At 39.0% G+C, this 13228-nt stretch overlaps 1 protein-coding gene across 3 annotated transcripts in view; it reads left to right on the top strand.

Annotated features, from left to right (window-relative positions):
• kdrl (kinase insert domain receptor like) overlaps positions 1 to 13228 on the top strand; it is a 265292-nt gene that overhangs the window by 105002 nt on the left and 147062 nt on the right. For all 3 annotated transcript variants that reach the window (XM_087991964.1, XM_043704900.2, XM_087991965.1), the window contains exons 9-11: positions 1850 to 2025; positions 8043 to 8199; positions 9059 to 9182. In XM_087991964.1, the coding sequence (XP_087848090.1) occupies positions 1850 to 2025; positions 8043 to 8199; positions 9059 to 9182 (457 nt within the window). The remainder of the gene's footprint in view (positions 1 to 1849; positions 2026 to 8042; positions 8200 to 9058; positions 9183 to 13228) is intronic.

Below are 13228 nucleotides of genomic sequence, written 5' to 3'. Positions count from 1 at the left end.
AAAGACAATACAAATATGCAAATGTGTGTAAATTATGGAAACTACGAAAGCTGATTAATTTACTTTGAAGTGGTTGTGCAGTTTTGTCGGTGGAACCTTTTTCTACTATAATGGTTTTTCTATTAGTGGAAAAACAGTGGAAGATAACACAAAATGAAATTTTCTCTTAAACATTCCAGTCTCTTGTACTAATTATGCCATGTAGTGGACAATTTGCATTGCGAAGAACAATGCAATTGGGCAGAAACTTTAGACTGTAATCTGAGCTTGGTTTAGAGGAACTGTTGTCTTAATAGTTCACCCTATCATTGTTTAAAGTCACATGACACCAGCCTATAGTCCAACAAGTTTATTTGAAATCCCAAGCTTTGGGAGCACTGTTCCGTCGTCAGGTGAAGTGGCTTCACCTGACGAAGGAGAAGCGATCTGAAAGCTTGTGATTTCAAATAAATCTGTTGAACTATAACCTGGTGTCATGTGATTTCCTAGTTTGCCCACCCCAGTCCAACACCAACACCTCCACATCATGGCACCCCATCACTGAACAGACAAAAAAGCAGCTCATTCAACACAAGTCCACATTTAAGCCTACTCTGGCATTGATTGGAAAAGCTTAGTATCACATTTAAATGATCTTCAGTCTCTTTTTGATAGCCATTAGTGACAGTAATTTGAGCATGAAAGGTAGGGAAAACCTAATATCAAAACTTTAATTGTGGCTGGTACTGCTTATCCCTCTAACCCTCTACCACTAGCTATTGTTTCACTTCTAGATGAAAAAGAAGAAAGAGTAGTAATATGATGTCTTGCATATTGCTTAGAGTCACTTCAAATCTTTTGTTCACACAATGAATTACTTTGAAGTGCAATAGCTGCTCCCAGTAAACAAATGTAGCACCCATCTAGAACCATAGAGTCATACAGCACAGAAACAGATGCTTCAGTCCAACCTGTTCATGCTGACCATAATCCAAAACAAAATTAGTTCCAACCTGTTGTGCTTGGCCCATATCCCTCCAAACATTTCTACTAATCTAAATGTCTTTTAAATGTTGTAATTGTATCTGCATCCACCACTTCCTCTGGAAGTTCACTCCACACACAAACCACTCTGTGTTAAAAAACAATGCCCCTCATGTCTTTATTACATTTTTCTCCTCTCACCTTAGGATAAGGGGTAGCAGATCTAAAATAGATTTGTGAAGGAATTCTCTAATCTGCAGAATTCACTATCTCAGACTGCAGTCAATGCCAGGGTACTGAATACATTTAAGGAAGTGAATGACAGGTTTAAATTTGTAATGGGTTAAAGAGCTATGGAGAGCAGGCAGGAAAATCAAATTGACACTGAAATGGGATCAGCCATGATTGTAATATATGGCAGAGCAGGCTTGATGAGGTGAATTCCCGACTCCTGCTTCTCGTTGGTGTTTTTATGTTGTTCATTAGAGAACACCACAAATACCAATGTGATGTATAATAAATTTACTTGCTTCTGGTGATGAGAAAGGTTGGCGAGAACTTTGAGAGACTGCTCTTCTTCAAACCATGTTGTTGGATCATTGACATCTGATGATCAGAGAAAAGTATAATGGTGAAACATCTTATCTGAAGGATGGCACTGACTGGTAATATAACAACCCTTCTGTATTGCACTGAATTGTGGGCAGAAATGGTAAACTCAGATCCTGCAGCATGAAATTCCGATTTAGAACTACAAGTGACACCAAATGGTTGGATTAAGTTGATAAAAATGACCATGCAAATATTGAATGTTGCAATTGGGATAAAATACGCAAGGAATGTTAATCTTTATTTCATCTATCTAATTTGTAGTTTTGTGTAACAGGTACAAAAACGGAAAACTCATTGCACAGAATCAGACTTGCTATATCCGAAACCGCTATTCATTAAAAATAATGCGTGTAACAAAAGATGAGGAAGGGAATTACACTATTTCAATGAACAACAAGCTACATAATCTACAGAAGAACCTCACCTTCACATTAAGAGTGCTTAGAAATGGTAAGTCAATTACAATTCATTTATGTCTATCAGCAGATAGTAGGATGTTGCAGGTGTTACAAAACTGAAATGAAAATATAAAATCCTCACAATGCACAGAGTAATTGTGGCCTGAAAGGAATAAAGAGAAGTACGGTAAATATTCCGAGTATATAGTCTCTATTAGAACTCGTCATCTAACCACACTCAGAACATCCCCCTGCATTCATTTATTTTTGTATTTCAAATGAATCTGCTGTGCATTTCCAACTTTTCTGTTTTGATTTCAGTGTACATAATGGTCTGGTCAGCTAGAAAACCTCAGGGGGAGTATGTGTAATGCAAAAAAAATCACCCAAACTATTTCAATTTCATTAGATGTAGCAAGCATTCCTTTGGGAGTCAGAGTTTTTGCCAAAAAATTCAGAGCATGCATTGCAGTTCTTTTTGTTGTACAGCAGAGTTCCCTTGTAGGCTGTAAATGATTTATTGTTTGCACGTTGTGTTATGTTAAGTTTTTCTATGCATTCTTGTCAAAGCAGTTTTCATGAAGAAAAAGCTAAGCCAGACACAAGTAAAAAAAGTTCAACAGCTTTACAGCAAAGGAATGCTGGTAATAATTATTAGCAGTACTTCCACCACCAAAATTTCTTTTGAAGTCAGCTTAATAGAAAGCTCCATGACTACAAGAGCAATTGGCTGTCAAGGGAATTTAAGAAAAACATGAGGTGATAGCTTGTGAAAAGCACCATTCTTTTCTTTTTGTAGGGCAGTGGTAGAAGTCTGGACAAACAGATCTGATTGCTCCCAAGTTTAATGCCCTTGCTGTGAAACCATTGGCAAGATTTCACTTTTAGTATTGTGTGCCTAACTTCCTAACCCTAACCCTAACCCAACTAATACAGACATTAAATTGGACGTTTGTCTAGCCAGGGAAGAGAAGTAAAGATCAGCTATAAATGAATAATGCTGAGCTATTTAATAGCATGACCTAGAATCTACCAAACTGCCTAAAATGGACAATTAATGAGACTATGAATAGAAATATTCAAGATAAACATAGTATAAAAATTTAATCAGAGGTAGTTGTTTCTAGTGGTTCATGCTGGTAATTGCACTGGAGAGCCTAAGCCTGAAGATTAGAGATCAGGAATTCAAAGATCCAAAGCCTGGTTAATACTGATAATGCTAATGAGATTACTGCACAGTAATACTATTCAGGAAGTTATCTAACGTCATATCATTGGGGGCAGCATTATGATTAACTTTAAGGTGAAGTAGCTTGCCAATGTTCACGCAAGAATCTATAGAGATATTACCCAGCAAGTTGGCACATTTAGGAAAGACTGAGAAAAGAACATGACAAGATTAGATTCCCTACAGTATGGAAACAGGCCCTTGGGCCAAACAAGTCCACACCAACCCTCTGAAGAGTAACCCACCCAGACCCATTCCACTACCCTATATTTACCCCTGATTAATGCACCTAACACTATGGGCAATTCAGCATGGCCAATTCACCTGACCTGCACATCTTTGGATTGTGGGAGAAAACTGGAGCACCCGGAGGAAACCCACGCAGACACGGGGAGAATGTGCAAACTCCACACAGACGGTTGCCCGAGACGGGAATCAAACCCAGGTCCCTGGCACTGGGAGGCAGCAGTGCTAACCACTGAGCCACCGTGTCACCCACTTTGTTGCTGACAACAATTTTCCTGTTACAATATCAAATACTTATAGCTTAGTTCCTAGGGTAGATGTCTATTTCACCAACTGATTATCTGGTAGATAGATTACCAGCCCATCACACAATCAAAGATGTGTGTTAGTTCAATTACAAATTTTAGTCTAATGTGTTTTCAGCATCTCGTGTCCATGCTGTTGAGCTCAATAGCTCTTTGAAAGTTTTGACCACAATGATAAACATCCACAATTTAAGCAACCTTGCTTCCATCCAAATAAAAAAGGTTTACAGTGAAATATAATTACTACTTTTATCACAATTTAGCAGATTATATCCTACATCACTCTTCACTAGGAATTCAAAACTCTGCAATTCCTTACCTCCTTCAGTCTTTCCTCCTTCTGTTGAGCTTCAGCCTGGCATCTATGAGAATTCATCTCTCAAAGTCAGACACTTGAGGATTAAAACCCAACTTTAGAGACTTGAACATGTAACTAATGCTGGCAGGAATTGAAGGTGCTGCCTTTCACTGACCAATGAAGGCAAGCTTGCCAAATGCCTTCTTCACCACCCTATTTACCAGCGACTCCACTTTCAGGTTACTATGCATCTGCACCCCTCAGTCTCTTTGTTCAGCAACACTCCCCAGGGCCCTACCATTAATTGTGCAAGTCCTGCCCTGATTTGCCTTACCACAACGCAACACCTCACAATTATCTAAATTAAAGTCCATCTGCCAATCCTTGATCCAATGGCCCATCTGAACAACGTCCTGTTGTAATCTTAGATAATCTTCTTTACTGTCCACTACACCACCAATTTTGGTATCATCTGAAAACTTACTAACCATACCATCTATACTTAATTCCAAACCATTTCTATAAATGATGAAAAGCAGTCAGCCCAGCATCAATTCTGTTGACACAGCACAGGTCATAGGCCTCCAGTCCGAAGACCAATCCTCCACCACCACCCTCCGTCTCTCACCTTAAGCCAATGTTGTATCTGATTGGCTAGCTCACCCTGTATCCCATGTGATCTATCTTTACTAACCAGTCTACCATGTGGAAGCTTGCCAAACAATTTGCTGAAATCCATTTAGACATCTACCGCTCTGTCTTCATCAGTCTTCTTTGTCACCTCTTCAAAAGACTCAATCTAGTTACTGAGACATGATTTCCCATGCACAAAGTCTTGTTGACTACATTAAAAAACGGGCATGAGAGGGCTAATTGCCTTATTTCTACCCGAGACCAACACTGAGAATCAAACAGACTGAATTGGACTGGGTCTTACAATGAGTAATTAACCATACCAGGAGGCACATCAACTTTATGCCATGTTTGTAGCTTGCAGCCTGCACTAATTATCCTGTTAATGGGCCATACACCTCAAAAAGAGACACAAAAGCATTCCATTTGGCATTTGTCACATGTCCTTGTGCACGTATGATTATATGTCCCATCAAAGGAATGTATCTCCATGCATCTACTACCAAGGTAATTATTATTGGGAGAACTTGCTTCTCTGATCGCACCTAATTGTCTCCAAGAATGATTGGATAACAGAACATGATCATAAAGTGCATCCTTAATTTTACAATAGATTCATTGTATACACATGAATGTGTAGAGCAGAGATCTCCTTTTCAGTACTTATTCAACAATGGTGGTGGCTCACCAATGTTATTCTAATGAGGCTTGATCGCACATCTTGATCCCACCTCCAAATGAGTTTTAGTGTTGGCATGGTGGGATTGCTCCTTTGATAAGCATGGAGATCAAGAGTCAGCCCAAGAATCCAAATGATCTTTGATGTGTGATCAGACAATTAAAATACTTGCATTTACTGCTTTTGTTCTATCGTACTGTAAATTATAAAGATGGTATCACAAAAGACTGAAGCAATCTACTTCGAGAACTAATTCCATGTAGAGTCATAGAGTCATGGAATATACAGCATGGAAACTCATCCATGCCAACCAGATATTCTAAATAAATCTAGTTCCATTTGCCAGCATTTGGCCATTTTTCCCTTGTAATCCTTCTTATTCATTTATCCATCAAGATGCCTTTTAAATGTTGTAATTGTACCAGCCTCTACCGTTTCCTCTGGCAGCTCATTCCATACACTCCCCACCCTCTGTGTGAAAACGTTGCCCCTGAAGACCATTTTAAATCTTTCTCCTCTCGCCTTAAATCTATGCCTTCTAGTTTTAGACTCCCTCACCCCGGGGAAAAGACTTTGACTATTTACCCAATCCATGCCCCTCATGATTTTATAAACCGCTATAAGGTCACGCCTCAGCCTCCGATGTTCCTTGGAAAAATAGCCCCAGCCTATTCAGCCTCTCTCTATATCTCAAACCCTCCAACTCTGGCAATATCCTTGTAAATCTTTTCTGAACCCTTTTAAGTTTCTCAACATCCTTCCGATAGCAGGGAGACCAGATTTGCATGTGGAATTCCAATAGCAACCTAACCAATGTCCTCGCAACATGACCTAGCAAGTCCTATACTTAATTCACTGACCAATAAAAGAAAGCATACCAAATGCCTTCTTCACTATCCTATCTACCTGCGACTCCTCTTTCAAGGAACTATGAACCTGCACTCCAAGGCCTCTTTGTTCAGCAACACTCCCCAGGACCTTACCATTGAATGTATAAGTTCTGCCGTGATTTGCTTTACCAAATTCAACAGCTTACATTTATCTAAGTTAAAGTCCATCTGCTATTCCTCAGCCCATTGGCCCATCTTATTAAGATCCCGTTGTACTGTGAAGTAACCTTCTTCATGGTCCACTACACCTCCAAATTTGGTGTCATCTGCAAACTTATTAACCACACCTCCTATGTTCACTTCCAAATCATTTATATTAATAACAAAAAGTAGTGGACCCAGCACCAATCCTTGTGGCACAACACACTCCTCCAGTGTGAAAAGTAACCCTCCACCACCTTCTGCCTTCTACCTTCTACCTTTGAGCCAGTTCTACATCCAAATAGCTAGTTCTCCCTCTATTCTGCATGATCTAACCTTGCTAACCAGTCTACCATGAGGAAACTTGTCGAACGCCTTACTGAAGTCCATATAGATCATGTCCACCACCCTTTCTCATCAATCCTCTATGTTACTTCTTCAAAAAAGGCAATCAAGTTTGTGAGACTTGATTTCCCATGCACAAAGCCATGTTGGCTATCCCTAATCTTGCATTTCTAAGTACATGTAAATCCTATCCCTCAGAATTCCCTCCAATAATTTGCCCACCACCAATGTTAGGCTTACCAATCTATTGTTCCCTGGCTTTTCCTTACCATCTTAATTAGTGGCACAACGTTAGCCTACCTCCAGTTTTCCAGCACCTCGCCTGTGGCTATCAATGCTACAAATATCTCAGCAAAGGGGCCCATCAATCACTTCCCTAGCCTCCCACAGAGTTCTAGGGTACTCCTGATCTGGTCCCGGGGATTTATCCACCTTTATGCATTTTAAGACGAATGAAAGAATTTATTGCAGATCATCATTGCATAGCTCTTTTTGTGTTGATTTAACTTATGAATGGAAGACATTATGACAGGCATACTGACTCCAGTTCTATTTGGGGCTTTATCAATACTTTAGTTGTCAGCACAGTTTGGAGGGACTGATGGTCACATTGGAAAACTGTCCAACAATTTGTTTCAACAATTATGCTACTTCAACAGCACCTTCCAAACATATGACCTCTCCCACCTGGAAAAAGAAGGGCAACTGATGTATGGGACAACCATCATCTGCGTGCACCATCCTGTTGTGGGAATGTTGGCTGTTCCTTCATTCACACTGCATCAAAAATCCAGAACTCCCTTTCTAAGAGCTGTATGGGATTATCTAAGACACATGCACCTTGATTGTTCAAGAAAGTTGTTCACCACTGACTTCTCTAAGACAACTATGGATAGTCAATGTATGTTGACCTCGCCAACAATGCTCACAAATTCTAGGAATGATTTTTAATACAATTCTTTCCACCATGTCCTTAACATTATTGGACAGGTCATTCTGCCATAATGCACATTTTGTCAGCATGCATTGGCTATTATGTGATTGACAAATTTTGAACATTGTTTGGATAATGTGAACTTTCTACTGAATGGGTATTGCGATTTTCTATAGCGATCTTCTACATCGTGATTTTCTATGGTGGTTTTCCATTGCGCAATTTTCTATACTTCAAGGTTGTAGTGGAATGCAACTGTCACATTATAGCAGAACAACTTGTAGTATAAATCATCATCATGTTGTTCAGCAAGGTACTATTTTCTCCACTCCAGTGTTAAAATCCCACCTTCTACCATTTTCTCTTTCAGAGAAACCACAGATCTATGACAAAGGAGCAGGACTCCAAGACAAAATGTTTTATCAGCTTGGGAAGAAACACAAGTTGACCTGTACTGCCTTTGGAATTCCATCTCCAAGTTTTCACTGGGAATGGCAGCCCTGCATCATCAGCAAGTCCGATAAAAAGTAAGACTTACTGGCCCTGCTTTCCCACATAGATATCAGCTGAAGGCAATACATTGGCTCTGGATACAAAGGGAGGAATGGGCTGAATAAAGGCTATTTATCTGACATACTCAGGAACTAGCAAACATATTTCTGTGTATACTTCACAAGATTTATATAAATATCATTCTATTTCTGATCTTTTTATTCCAGTCCAAGAGTTTCTACTTAAACTGGGTCAAAGGAAGTGGTTCTAGTATTTTGTCAACAAGGATGTAAAGTCTCCTTATGAAGTATATCGATATTCTCTGCCTGTCTTTTAATCTCTAATCCTTCATTGCTATCACATTTCTTGCAGATCCTCATTGCAGTCAATCACCTTTATTTTGTTTACATGATAGATGTGCTCAGAAAGAGACATTAGAGTGGACTGTGATAGCACTGGCCTTCATCTTTGAGGGCCTTGAGAGCATTCTTATCTTGGCCTAACAGAAGGTGAAGCACTTTCCTGTGTGAAATGACGCATGATTTGCTTTCCTGTTGTTGTCTGGCTTCCTCCCTCGTGAAAAGGCATTCCCAGTAACCCAATTGTTCCTTTCCCCAGGACTGCAGTGTGGCTAGTTTCCTCTAGGTTTCAGACTTGCATTGCCTGTCTAATCTCTCACCGACATCTAGTTCAGGAGACTGTAATCAAACATGGAGAAAAACATTCTCTTCTCTTTTAGCTTCTGTCAACATACGTTTCTTTAAGTATAATTTACAAGCGAATTTTCTTTCAACACTGGACACTCTCTCTGAAAGCGCTATTAGTCAATTGCACGCACTTTCCTTTGAAGCCATCCAGATCTGTTTGTAACTATTCTTTATCATCTATTGACAGGTGTGAAACAAACGATGATCTGAAAATTAACATTTCAGAATATATGACAAGTTTACAGTCAAACCACGGCAACAGGATTGAAAAAATTAATAACAAAACAGAACAACATGAGGATAGAAACAGTGTATGTATGCTATCTATTTGGATTTTGTGTGTTTGCATTATAGGATTAATGCCATTGCCAAAACCCACACGTAACAAATCAAAGGACGTTACAATGCAGGACATCTAACACAGAAGATGGTAGGATGGTGATTTAGATATTGAACTAGAAGCTGTGTTGTGTAATTTTCATTGTGAGCACGGAGGGAAACTGGTGATTACAGATTGAGCACCATTTATATAGCCCTGTTACAGCCAGCTGCAAAGTAATGGAATGACTCCCTCTCTTTCCATCTTTCAGGTAACCACAAGTAGTGGTTTAAATGAATAGGTTTGTCAATTCAGTGAGTGCTCTGACTATAAATTACTCATGTAAAGAGGTTTTCTATTATGTTGTTAAAAGAGAAGAACATAGTGTTTTTTGTCTTCTAATAAAAACAAAATGTTTCATCTCACACTTTCAATTGCATCAAGACAATGACATATCACAGATTATAAGAAGGGAAGCTAAGTTAACAGATTCCAAAAGTAAGTCAGCATATCTGGATGTTCAGACTGATGCTTTGGATGGTTTCAGGTGTTTGTTGATTTTTCCAGATTGTGTGCAGAGACAATTTCAAGTCTTGACAGAAAATATCTGTATTTTTTAAGTTAGCAGCGATTGGGTTTACTTTGAGTCACTGCCTGTGGTGCTTGGTTGGTCACATAAAGGCAGGACACACGCTTGCAGAATGATTCAAGAGTGAGTGAGAGGGATTGCAAGCTCTCCTTTCACAGTAACTCACCCATGGCCTGTTTAATTCTCATTCTGCAAAAGTAGTGTCTTTTTTAAACACCAAGTATTGATTTGTTATCAGATGATTTACATTCACAATTTAGCAATCATGAAATATAGTCAGGGAGCTCTCTTCTTACCCATCATCCATTGTTTCAAGTGATTGAGCTTAGCAGCCCTTTCTGCGCCTACCTGAATAAAGTGATTATATCTGTTAGGAGTTTAGAGAATGGATCATTCACTTTCATCTAAGTTGATTACCTTGATTGTCTGCTTTCAGCCAAGAGGAACTGTTTTGAAAGCTTTGTAATTTGCAAAGTGAAGATATGTAAATGCTTAGCCATTTTAAGAGCTGCTCTTTAGGTCACTTGCAAATATTCTTGTAACTCTTTTTAAAACTTTGCTGAGTGGACTGAGCTACAGGATGAGTCATTTTAGATACAAACATAATTTCATACCAACATCAAACAAGATCCTTCCATTTTGAAGTTTTTCAAGAACAAAATTATCTTCTTTTCTAAATGGTAAAATGCGGGAGCTGCTGTGCACCAACCAACTTCTCATAAATAGCCAAAACAAAAATAACTTGTCCTCTGTTACCCCCTACCTCCATCCTTGCAGAAACTGGCTTCTTTGAGATTAAATCCCCCCATGTCACATTGTTATATTGAAATTAATAAATCTGATAAAATTTGTGGACTAGTAACAGAAAAGGAAAAGCATGCAAAAAAGATGCCTGATTGTCATATAGTCCTGATTTGTTCATTACTGTCATAGACACATGGAGATGTACTGCATGGAAACAGACCCTTCAGTCCAACTCACCCATGCCAACCAGATATCCTAACCTAATCTAGCCCCATTTGCCAGCACTTGGCCCTTATACCTCTCAACCCTTCCTATTCATATATCCATCCAGATGCCTTTTAAATGTTGCAATTGTACCAGGCTCCACCACTTCCTCTGGCAGCACCACTCTCTGCATGAAAAAGTTGCCCCTTAGGTCCCTTTGATATCTTTCCCTCTCACCCTGGTCACAGGCCTCCAGTCTGAAAAGCAGCCCTCCATCACCACCCTCTGTCTTCTACCTTCAAGCCAGTTCTGTATCCAAATGGTTAGTTCTCCATGTATTCCATGAGATCTAACCTTGCTAACCAGTCTTCTATAGGGAAACTTGTTGAACACCTTACTGTAGTCCATATAAATCACGTCCATTGCTAGGCCCTCATCAATCTTCTTTGTCACTTCTTCAAAAAGCTCAATCAAGTTTGTGAGACATGATTTCCTACGCACAAAGCCTTGTTGACTATCCCTAATCAGTCCTTGCCCTTCCAAATAAATGTAAATCCTGTCCCCCAGGATTCCCTCCAACAACTTGCCCTCCACTGATGTCAGGCTTACCTGTCTATAGTTCCTTGGCTTGTCCTTACCACCTTTCTTAAATAGTGGTACCTTGTTAGCCAATCTCCAGCCATCCAGCACCTCACCTGTGACTATTGATGATACAAATACGTCAGCAAGGGACCCAGCAATCCTTCAGGAAAAGAACCTGCCTCCCAACTGACCATTAGAGGTGATTTTTTTAACTGACTTTTAATTTTCTATATGACACTTAGTTTTACAAACATACACCACCACCTCATGGAAGCCAATAGGGAAAGACAATAAACTAAATGTTACAAGCCCTATATTTCAAGAACATTGTTTCTAAAGTTGACTTTTTTTTTGTTTGATCCTATGCAAAAGTGCAATTGATTTTCCCACATGATGTATTAGATAAGAATCAGCAATGACAATATATGAAAACAATCCTATATTATGAAAAATAGGACAAAAGATCCATTCAAGGAAACTGAGTACAAAGCAAAGCATTGAGTGGGTTTGTTTATGGTTGAAAGTTTCTAGTCAATTTTGTGATGAAACCCCAATGTTCAACTTCTGGAGTTTTGTGACATTGTCCATATGTCGTCCTAGTTTTTTTTTATTTACACTGTTGAGTGGAAACGTGATATTGTTACAAAGTCATGTTTCCAATTGAAGATTATTGATTTATTAGACTGAAACCACTTTTAAAAATACTGAACACCAACAACAATTGTTTAGAAATGGCTTAACAACCAGCTTCTAAGACAGTTATATATTTGCATCATTGTACCCTAAAAATTCCAAAGTCATTAATAGTAGTCAAGCTGTCTATAGGAACCCATTAGAGACAATCACTTTAAAGGAATCCAAATAATCACATCTCCTGACCCATTCACAAAACATCAAGACAGTACCAGCTTATTCAACTGGGCTGTGGAGCAAGTCATTAGATGTAACCACTTTGGGCAATGAATCTTGGGTACGGAGGGAACTCTTCCAACTCAAACCTAAGCGCAGCTAAACCACAGACCTGGAATCAACCTGCTATGTAATTATTAGCTGAGAGGAAATCACGTGACAAAGCCCACTTACCATCTCACATTTAAGAAGCTGCTTTTCATCAGATCAGAAGAGATGCCAAACAGGAAGGTCCCTGAGTCATTGTTCTCTCTCTCCCTCACAATCAATCCTGGAAGCTCGACCCTTCCCTTCCTTGGCCATTCTCGCACCTCAGGCAGTGTTTTAAGAATCAAATTCAGCTGTTCACTCCAGAAGATAAAAAGATATTACTCCTCCAACAACATCTGCAACTCATCTAATGCAGAACGACACTTGAGCCCAATTTTAAACCACTCAAGGCATCAATCTACCAAACCCATAGATAACCGATGTTTTCAACTTTTAAAAAAAGACTTAATTTGTATGTGTGAAAGAGAGAGAGTGTGAACTCTTTAACGTACACATTTCTGAGTCAGAGCACTTGTATTATTTTCATTTAAATCAGGTGTTGAGCACAATACAAATGACTCTTTTCCAACACAACACTTAAAGAGTTAAATACTCACTGTAGAAACAAGCATACTCTTCATTTAAACAAAACTGTTCCAGTTAAATAAGGTGTGGGAAAAGCAGTCAGCCATTCCATCATTTCTCACCTGGACGTAAGGAATCAATTACTGAATATTTTAATCAGGTATTTGCTACTACAAGCAACTTTTGTTCATTCTTCAACTTGGGACAGTTCAACCGCAAACATTATTTAATTTAGAGCACTGAAGGCGTAACCAACACTTTTTCCAAACTCGATAAGACTAAGTATAAGTTTGAAGTCTCTGTATGTTTCTCTACCTCAAAAGCACTGATATTTGACAAAGCAGATAAACTTTCCGTCCATCAATTCCAAAACCATTCTAAATTAATTGAAAACA

The sequence above is a fragment of the Chiloscyllium plagiosum genome, unplaced genomic scaffold, assembly GCF_037043375.1.
Source record: "Chiloscyllium plagiosum isolate Xiang-an unplaced genomic scaffold, Cpla_swu_hap1 HiC_scaffold_11, whole genome shotgun sequence".
Taxonomy (NCBI): domain Eukaryota; kingdom Metazoa; phylum Chordata; class Chondrichthyes; order Orectolobiformes; family Hemiscylliidae; genus Chiloscyllium; species Chiloscyllium plagiosum.
This window is presented reverse-complemented; position numbering and strand designations above follow the sequence as displayed.